The sequence below is a fragment of the Onychomys torridus genome, chromosome 8, assembly GCF_903995425.1.
Source record: "Onychomys torridus chromosome 8, mOncTor1.1, whole genome shotgun sequence".
Classification (NCBI taxonomy): domain Eukaryota; kingdom Metazoa; phylum Chordata; class Mammalia; order Rodentia; family Cricetidae; genus Onychomys; species Onychomys torridus.
In genome coordinates, this window is record NC_050450.1 from 106,882,050 (window position 1) to 106,891,844 (window position 9,795).

General features: G+C 54.8%; 1 protein-coding gene across 1 annotated transcript; it reads left to right on the forward strand.

Moving 5' to 3' along the window:
- Positions 1-1,447: 1,447 nt before the first annotated feature.
- Cbx2 (chromobox 2) lies at positions 1,448-9,593 on the forward strand. Its single transcript, XM_036196789.1, has 5 exons — positions 1,448-1,546; positions 1,624-1,667; positions 2,542-2,607; positions 5,118-5,223; positions 6,192-9,593. Exons 1-5 carry the CDS (start codon positions 1,475-1,477, stop codon positions 7,464-7,466), a joined length of 1,563 nt encoding a protein of 520 aa, XP_036052682.1. The 5' UTR covers positions 1,448-1,474; the 3' UTR covers positions 7,467-9,593.
- The last annotated feature ends 202 nt before the right edge of the window (positions 9,594-9,795 follow it).

Genomic DNA, 9,795 nt, shown 5'->3' on the forward strand with positions numbered 1-9,795 from the left:
AAAAAAAAAAAAAAAAAAAGCAATTGTGTTGGTATACCCTGTTCCAAAAAAGGGAAGTGGGTAAATTCTAACAGTAAATGTTACATCCCTCCATGGAATCCTGACGTGCAAACAGCAGCTGAAATGGATCCAGCTATTTATAGGATTATAATAAACACACCTTTGTACCGGCTCTACCATTTACTGCCCAGCTGATCTGAACACAGACAAAAAGAGCTGGCTGGGAGACTGCAGCAGCTCTCTTCATGCTTGGTTCCTCCACTACTGCACGAAGCCCCCAAATGAGCAGTCACTGTGCTCTCAAGGAAAATGTTCCTTTCCCTGCCTGCCCCCTCTGCAAACTGATGCAAGATCTCTCCAAAGCACTGAGTGAAGGTGGCTGGCTTAACTAACCAACTATATTGAAGAACACCCCTAAATCCCAGCGTGGTTCCCCCATGTTCGTTTCTTAGGGCAGAAAGCTTTACAACCAAAAACTGTTTCTCCTCCGTAAATAAGTTCACCGTTACGTGGAGAGAAGTTCCTATAAAAATGAGACTTTGGATGTACAGCTGTGTCCAAGAAAGAGGCAAAACCAGAAAGTGGATTATCATTGGCATCTACTTTTTTAATTGAGAGAACTCCTTCATCATGTGTTTGACTTGCTTCAAAACTTACAAAGGAGGCTACTCAACGGAATTTATGTCTGAGCGAGAAAATAAAAGGGCGACCTGCAAGGACCCGGGCCACCCCAACTTCTACCACTGGAAATTGATCCAGAGAATTTTGCTGGCAGAGCCTAGAGAGCTGTGACAGAATCTGAAATCACACTTGGGTCTACGCACCGTCCCCTCCGGCCCACGTCGACGTCACCAAAATCGTGAAATAAACTAAGAAAAAAAGCAAGTTGGTTGTGTCCCCACGCACGCACTGAAAGTAGAGGGAACTGAGTCCCATTTTCACAGCTCTTTAACTAAGAATTTGGAGCTCAGTGATCTGAATCTTTTTCCTCTATAACCTTGAGGAGCGCTGCAAGGCTTGCTTTTCGGTGCTCCCTCCAACCCTGTTTTCCCTGCACCCCTGACCCTGGAACATCGGGGTGCACTTTTAGAGGACTGGTGGGGAGCAGTGTCCCTCGCTGGCGGGGGCAGGAAGCGCCGCGTGCTCCCTGCTTCGCGGCCCTCAGCCCAAACAATGGCTTTCCGCGGGGACATGCGATCCAGGTCGGCCGGACCCCAGGATCCTCGGAACACGCAGCCCCTCCACGCCGTGCAGAGAGCGCCCAACCCCACCGACCGGTCCTCGCCGCCGCCGCCGCCGCCGCCGCCGTGAACAATGCGCGCTCCGCCCCGCGCGCCCATTGGCCCGGCGGCTCGGAGTAGGGCAGCGCGGGCGACTGCGGCGCGCGTGCGCGGGGCGGGGCGCGGCGGGGGCGGCGCTTTGTGTGCGACTGTGGGCCGGGGTCTGCGGGGCGCGGGCCGCGGCGGGCGGCGGCATGGAGGAGCTGAGCAGCGTGGGTGAACAGGTCTTCGCCGCCGAGTGCATTCTAAGCAAGCGGCTCCGCAAGGTGCGTGCGTCCCCGCCCGCCCCCCGCGCGCAGCCGGCGCTCTGCCCGGCTCACCGCTTGCTCTTCTCTCCCCGCAGGGCAAGCTGGAGTACCTGGTCAAGTGGCGCGGCTGGTCCTCCAAGTGAGTCCCCGGTGCGCGGCCGCCTTCCCGCGCGCGCCTCTCGGTCTGGGTGGGAACGGCATAGGGACCTTAGCCTCTGGGGTACCGGCGGGAAGTTCTGTGGCTCGGGATCCGGAGGACGCTGGTCGACCGGCGATGCCCTTTGTTTACGAGCCCACGGGGAGCGGGCAGGGAGGCCTCCCGCCCCGAGTCCCCCGGGCCCAGCCCTCCTCCGCGCCGCGCGCTTCTGGCGCCCATTTGTTGCATGCGCCCCCGCCCTGGAGCCGGCCGTGGCAGGCGCGGGACACGGCCCCCTCCCCTTGTCCAAGTTACCCCCACTGTAACCTGAGCTTCCTACTGGTAGGAGCCACCCTTTCTCGCCCCCCCCCCCCACCGCGCGCGCTTGCATTCTTCTTAATGAGGGGAAGGGACCTGGCTTTCCCCGGAAGGGGCTTCTTATGTAGCTGCCTCGCAACCTTCCTTCCTGGACCCCATCCCCTCCCGATGGCCCCCTCAAGCCTCGTAGCTCTGTCCGCGCCCTCCGGTGTCAGCCACATTGTTCTGTCTACTTCCCCAGCTCCCCCTCCCCTACCTGTGTTCCCTTCCCTCCCTGGCTCAGGGCCAGGCTCGGGGGATTCCCTCAGCAGCTTTGCTCTTTGTTGGGATTTGTTTTCTTCCCAGGCGCAGACTGTTGAGTCCCCTGTGGCCTCCTGGGACTTGGGGCTTGAGGTGGCAGTTTGCCTGTGAGTTTGAGGCTGTGATGCTAACTTCAGGGGCTTCTGGGACCTCAGAGGACTGCCGTGGCACAGTGTTCCTTACCCCCCGCAGGACTGTGGGAGCTGTCCTGGCAGTCCAGTTGGAGGCTGCTCACCATCCCTGATCTTTGCTTTTCCAGACACAACAGCTGGGAGCCAGAAGAGAACATCTTGGACCCAAGGCTGCTCCTCGCCTTCCAGAAGAAGTGAGAACATTAACAGCACTCTGGAGGAGGGGAGAGTTGGGAGGAATTGGCTGGTGACACGGTGGCCTGGGGCTGTGGTGTGAGGCCCCATAAGGAGCCTGTCCTCAGGCTTCCTTGGCTGGCTACAGAGAGAGAACACTTTAAGGTCTCCCCTCCCCCAAGACAGCCAGACTTCCAAAATGAACGTTTGTGCAAAGATTGTAGTTTCTCTTGGCCTTTTCTATTGAGTAACATTTTGTCAGCACTAATAGCAATTGGGGTTACAAACTTGCTATAAAAAGTAGGCCTGTTCCTCCGCCCCTGCCAGGGTGGGCCGGCATGCAGGAGAAGGCCCAGAGGGGCCTGAAACTCTCAGTGCAGAGAGATGTGTGTGATGTTTTGCTTGGGCTGTGAAACAGCGCTGAAGTTGCAAGGCTTCTCTTGGATCTGCTTTTGGAGCTGTAGTTGACACTTCTGTTCTTAGATGGCAAATGTTTGTTAAGACAGAGGAGTGAGTGGGATGGTGTCAGGAAGGATGTGTTACAGGTGTGTAAGGACCACTGTCATCCCAGTGCAGAGATCCAGGAACACAGCACCACATGGGTGGCAGTGTAGACACCTTCCCGCTGCAGAAGCTGCCTCTGTCGATAGAGGCAGATGAATGGTGTACTCAAAAGTCTCCCCAGCTGGGGTCAATCTAGCCAGCTTGTTCTCTGAAGCCCAGCCTGTGTTTCTCACTGTAACAGGACATTTTGCAGAAGGGGTGGGGAGGGGATAGGTTTAGCAGGGTGAGTGAGTGTCTGTGCTTGCTGGTTTCCTTTAGAAGTGGAGAGCGGCAGCATTGCCTTCTGTTAAATGCATAGCTTGGCCCTCTAAGCTCTGGAGGGATGCCTTGGCACTTTCTAGGGGCTAGTATGATTCTCTGCATTGGACGTGGCATCCTTGGGCCAGGTGCTTTCATACACACCTGCAGACCCTGCTACTAGAGAAGCTGAGGTGGGGGAACCACTTGAGCAGTTGGAAACCAGCTTAGCCAATGAAGCAAGCCCCTGTCTCAAAGATGTCACCCTGAGGTGGGGACAGCCAATGAGAGGCAGCACATCTTTCACATAGCTTTTGGTTTAGCTCCAACAAGAGCCAAAATATCTAAACGATGCCATCCTGGGACTAGTGTGTTCACAACATGGGATATGATGTGATGCATGTTCTGTCTCTTTCCTGCATCCAGACACATCCCTCTGCACACTAGGAGCTGAACGTTAACTTCTTGGTCAGGTTGGAACCGCTGTGTATAAGGGAGGTCAGAGTCACCACATAGGTGATCTGTCAGGAGAGCCATGAGATGGAGAGGAGGGAGAACCGAGGCCATTCTAGCCTGGGGCTTTTCCTGGAGGTCTAATCCATTTCTTTCCAGATTACTTTCCAGGACTCCAAGGAGATGATGTTTGGCTACTTTATTTTGCATTTGTCTCTTTGCTTGGGGGAGGGGAGGCATGTGCCATAGGCCTGAGTTATTCTCAAAATTTTTAACATATTTTGATGATTTGTTTATTCTTATTTGTGTGCATTGGTGTTTTGCCTGCATGTATGTCTGTGTGAGGGTGTCAGATCTCCTGGAGCTGGATTTAGAGACAGTTGTGAGCTGTCATGTGGGTGCTGGAAATTGAACCTGGGACCTCTGGAAGAGCAGCCAGTGCTCTTAACCTCTAAGCCTTCTCTCTAGGCCCCTGTTGTCTATTTTCACCGTGTGGGTTTCTGGGGATCAAACTCAGGTTGTCATGCTTAGCAGCATGTGCCTTTACCTGCCAAGCCAACTCACTGGGGTCTTTGTCAACGGGGGTCTTCTCAGTGGGGTAGCTTGAAATCTGAGCTTCCGTGAGAGGCTGACTTGGTACTCTTGACTTCACAGCCTTAGCACTGGGTTGCAGGGTACAGACTCTGGGGCTGGGCTGATGGAGGCTAATAACTTCTACTCCTTCTGTTATGAGCAGAATTCTAGAGGTATTTGAGGAATGTCGAAACAGGGGTGATACAAGTAAGCAAGTTGGCTGTGAGAAGCCTGGCAAGCATAAGCCACACAGGAGTCCTCAGCCCCTGGGCTAACAGGCCATTTTCTTGTGCTTAGTACAGCTGGAGGTCAGTCTTTGTGGGAATGAACAGGTTAGACCGTATAGCCCCAAAGGCTGCTTTGGGTTATGAGAGCTAGGATTTATTTCCACGGAGGCTTCACCCACAGAAAGTTTAATGGAAATGGGAAGGTCCCCAGCCTTGTTCTCCTGTCTTTAGCTCCATTTTAGCCAAATGTAAGTGAAATGGATTGGCTGCACAGACGGTGTGGACCAGCACTCCTGAGCTGGTGTCTGGACCTTTGCCTGTGGCTTTCTGAAAGGATTGAGCTTTGCTGGAAGACTGATGACAAGCCTCTGCTAACTGGAGCAGCAGCAATCCCTTGGGAGCTGAGGGTGGGGGCCAAAGCCAGAGAAGGGTTTGCAAGCAGGGCTTCTCAAAGCTGATTGGTGCTGTGTCTCCAGGGAGCATGAGAAGGAGGTACAGAACCGGAAGAGAGGCAAGAGGCCCAGGGGCAGGCCAAGGAAGCACACAGTCATGTCCTCCTGCAGCCGACGCACTAAGCTCAAGGTGAGCAGCCACGGGCTTCGTGCTCTTCCCTTTGGTTCCCTACCCAGCCGTGCTGCTCTGGGCAGAGCTGCTGCAGAAGCTGTTGAGGTAGGCAGGTCTCTCTCCTGTGAATGGCACCAGCAGGCGCAGAAGGTGTGCTCCTCCATCCTGGGGCCTCCTTACGTGCTTCCCATCTCAGCCCAAGTCCATTCTTCACTCTGTCCTCGGGTAGCAGCAAGCAGCAGACTTGGTAGGTAGATAGGCTGAGCACCCTCTCATCTTGGAGACTCTCCATCAGGGAAGCCAGCGTACAGTAAATGCCCGGGTTTGTGTCAGAGTTGTGGACCAGCTGGGCAAGCCCAGGATACCGGGCCATGCTGAGTAGACAGACAAGCAGGAAGTGGGGGCAGAAGCAGTGAGGCTGTGCTAAGTCAGTCTCAAGATGTACTGTTGAACCTCCTTGCTATGATGATAGCACACCAGGGGACCTAGGCATCTTCCCTCTTGCCCTCCCCGAGCCTGTGAGAGTTCAGAAGAAGATAGGGAAGGGATTCTGTCCTTAGGCTTGGATGTACCCTTGTTCATTCCTTGGACTTCACTCCCTAGACCTGTGGCCAAAGCAGAAGTGTGGACCTACCCTGGTGGCCACCATCTCCTCTCCTAGCAGGATGTCAGCCAGAGAGGCCCTGCTGGGGAAGTCTAGGGCCCCAGGGTTTGATGGGATCAGCCCCTATCAGAATAGAAGGGCATTGGCATCATCTCCCTGTGAGATTCTAGGTCCACGGCCACATTAGCACCTAAGAACCAGAAGAGTCAATGTGGTACTAAGGATGCCAGGAGAGGCCCAGCTGTTACCTCTAATTCTGCACACCACTGAGCAGGGCTCACCTCTTTGGACAAGTGTGGCCACTCCTCCGTGGCTGCTGGGGCCTGGAGGACCCTGGTGCTGCTTGGACAGAGGTTTGAGTCCTACCTACTTGTTTTTTCAGGAACCAGATGCTCCCTCCAAGTCCAAATCCAGCAGTTCTTCTTCTTCCTCCACATCTTCCTCCTCTTCCTCGGATGAAGAAGAAGATGACAGTGACCTGGACTCCAAGAGGGGCCCCCGGGGCCGTGAAACCCACCCAGTGCCTCAGAAGAAAGCCCAGATCCTGGTGGCCAAGCCAGAGCTGAAAGATCCCATTCGCAAGAAACGGGGACGCAAACCCCTGCCCCCAGAACAGAAGGCGGCTAGGAGACCTGTAAGCCTGGCCAAGGTGCTGAAGACCTCCAGGAAGGACCTGGGGACCTCGGCCAGCAAGCTGCCCGCTCCACTTAGTGCTCCTGTGGCAGGCCTGGCAGCCCTGAAAGCCCACACCAAAGAGGCCTGCAGTGGCTCTGGCCCTGTGGCGACCCCAGAGAACCTGGCCAGTCTGATGAAAGGCATGGCTGGGAGCCCCAGCCGTGGTGGCATCAGCTGGCAGAGCTCTATCGTACACTACATGAACCGCATGAGCCAGAGTCAGGCTCAGACTGCCAGCCGACTGGCACTCAAGGCCCAGACTGCCAACAAGTGCAGCCTGGGGTTGGACCTGAAAGTGAGGACACAGAAAGGCGAGCTAGGTGTGAGCCCTCCAGGAAGTAAGGTCCTAAAGGCCCCTGGCAGTGGAGCTGCAGAGCCACAGAAAGGGAGTGGTTCAGGAGGCCAAGGTTCCCAGCTGGCCCCCACTCAGGAACTGAGCCTTCAGGTCCTGGACTTACAGAGTGTCAAGAATGGTGTACCTGGTATGGGCCTGCTCTCCCGCCACACCACAGCCACCAAGGCCATTCCAGCCTCCAACCCAGCCACAGGGAAAGGTCCTGGGGGCGGCCCCACAGGAGTTAATGTGACCAGCACACCCACAGACACCAGCAAAGGTGAAAAACTGGCCTCCAAGGCTACAGCTCTGCCCGCCCCTTCTGTCAAGAGGGACAGTGTTAAGTGCACAGCTGCCTCCAGTGGACAGGAGGGCCACACAGTCCCCGGAGAAGGCCGCAAGGCACCTGCACTGTCTGAGATGAGCACGGGAGAGGAGAACAGTAGTTCTGACTCGGACCCTGACTCATCCTCACTCCCCAACACTGGGCAAAACCTGTCAGTGTCTATCCAGACCAACCAGGACTGGAAACCTACCCGCAGTCTCATCGAGCATGTCTTTGTTACAGATGTCACGGCCAACCTTATCACTGTCACAGTGAAGGAGTCCCCCACCAGCGTGGGGTTCTTCAACTTGAGGCATTACTGAGACCGTGGCCCAAGTCCAACCCACCTTCCAGTCTCTGGTTTTGCTTTGACACCTGAGCTGGGGGCCAGCTCTGCCCTGTCTGGAGACTTGCGGCTGGGGACTGGTTTCTCTGGTGATTCTACCTCTCTGGGCCTCTACTCCACCCTGACCTGTTGCCTCAGGAAATCCGGTTGGCCGATGGCTCAAGGCTGCCTGCTTGAACAAAGCTTCTTCAGTACATAGCCCTCCTTGGCCTATTGAGACCCTCCCCTCTCTTATTAGCCCAACTACTATCAGGTGGATCTGGGGAGAGGCATCATCTCCCCAACCCAGCTCGGGGAGGGAGAGGGCAGGCCAGACCCTTCTTCCAAGCCCAACTGTGACAGGGCCTTTGTGGTGAAGTGGGAATTCCGTCCTTGGCAAGTGAGGCTGAGGAATTATAAAAGGATAATTCGTGAAGTTGGGTTCAGGGACCCTGCAGAAGTCTACAGAACCCTGTGTAACTCTTCAGAGTGTCTGTCCCCGGTGCAGTGTCATCTCTGGCCACAGCTGTGGCCCCAAAGTCCAGCCAGGGTTTGGAGGGTTTCATCCCAGCATTTGGATGCACTTCGGTGCTACTGGGTTTGGAAACAGGAGTCCTGATGTCACTGTCGCCTCCTTCCTGCAAGCAGGCCCAAGCCCCAATGAGAAGTGACCCTGTTCAGCTCTGGATCCAGACCTGCACCCCTGCTTAGGCCTGCTAGAGTGCACCCATGGTCTGAGGGCTGAAGTCTGGAGCTTGGAGTCCTGGGCAGGCAGTCTTCCCCACTACTTGGGAGTTTGATTACCAGGGCCAGATAAGTCACCCTAGTAGCTCCAGGACAGGAATGGAGGTACTTCACAGGCCTGCCACCATACTGCCTGTCTAGACTGGGTGTCTCCAGACTGTCATGCAAACATCTTAGTTGATTCTGGTGCAAAGCCCTGCTATTAGGTGGGCCATTCTTGGGTACCATTTCCCCAGACAATCCTCTCCCACATTTGGGAGCTGTGTTTCTTTCCTAGCTGATAAGCAATGTCCCTGTGCCACTTACGTGGTGGGACAGTTTGACAGCCTACCTGGCAGGGGGCCCCTAATTCCTCATCCTCAGGAGATAGTTCCAGTTCTGAGCCCCCTTTCCGGGTGCCTTCTCCCTGTCCCCCATCCCAGGTAGCTGTCTTAAAACTACCTTGTCAGATTGCTGGCCAATGTCAGGATTTCTTTCCTGGATATCACCTTGGGACCATGACAATCTGGCCAGTGAATCTGTGATGCCAAAAAAGGGGGTGGTGGTGTTTCTACTTATGCCATTGACTGGTCAGCCAGCGGGTATGGGCTCTTCATTCCTGTTGCCTTGAAGGGAAGAGTCCCCTTCCAAAACCAGCCCAGACAGTGGACTGTGGTGTCTGGGACCCACCACACTTTCAAAGTGCTCCTACCCCCTAGTAGCTCACTCCACACACCAAATAAGAGATGGTCTTTGTGCGACCAAACCGACCTCAACACTGTGCCTTTTGGGACAGCCCCATATCCATGGCTCCTGGGAGGCCCCATGATGTGCTGCGGCCTCTGCATCTAGCATCAAGGGACCATGCTACTGGCAGCAAGAGCTGCCACTAGAGAGAACCCAGGGCCAGGAAGTGGGTAGCAAGGGGGAAGAATTGCCTACCAGGCTATGAGCCTCCCTCCCTGTCCTCAGCCAGGGTCCTTTGCTGCCTTACCCAAGGTTTGCAGCTTCTTTTGTGCCAGACACGGCCTTACAGGCACCTTCATGCCTTTTGGGGACTCCCTGAGCTGTTGAGAGAGATGACCATGTTTGGGGATCTAGGTTGACTGGCATTGTCCCTGCTGCCAGGTCTCCAAACCCCAATTTGGTGCCTTTTATCTTTACCAGTTATTTCAGTCCCAAAGTTGAAATCTGCAGACACCTTTCTCCCAGCCACTTTGCCTTCGGTGGTGTGTGTTCTCCTGGTGCTGTGATGCCGGTAGTCTGTGTTACAAAGCATGTGTGTGTAGTGTGCCCACACGAGAACCCATTGGAGAGGCACCACATGCTCTGAGTTGAGTTCTCGTGTTTACCAATAAATAAAAGTAGTTGCTTTTTTTATGTTTTTTATTTGCTGCTACCACCCCTGTGAGAGTGTGTGTGTGTGTGTGTGTGTGTGTGTGTGTGTGTGTGTGTAGCTAGGCATCAGTTACATATCTGACAAGATTCTTGTCCTAAGGGTCCCAGATGTTGTGTATCACATTTTCATACCAAATGGATGTTTTAATTCTTAGTTTTTTTCAAGATAGGGTCTCTTCTAGCCAAGGCTGGCCTTGAACTTCTGG

Bases quoted from the DNA above. Each gene is read 5' to 3' on its own strand.
- Cbx2 (XM_036196789.1), top strand. From the start codon at position 1,475: ATGGAGGAGCTGAGCAGCGTGGGTGAACAGGTCTTCGCCGCCGAGTGC. The intron at 2,608-5,117 runs GTGAGAACATTA...CTGTGTCTCCAG, and splicing joins CTCCTCGCCTTCCAGAAGAA to GGAGCATGAGAAGGAGGTAC. The intron at 5,224-6,191 runs GTGAGCAGCCAC...TTGTTTTTTCAG, and splicing joins GCCGACGCACTAAGCTCAAG to GAACCAGATGCTCCCTCCAA.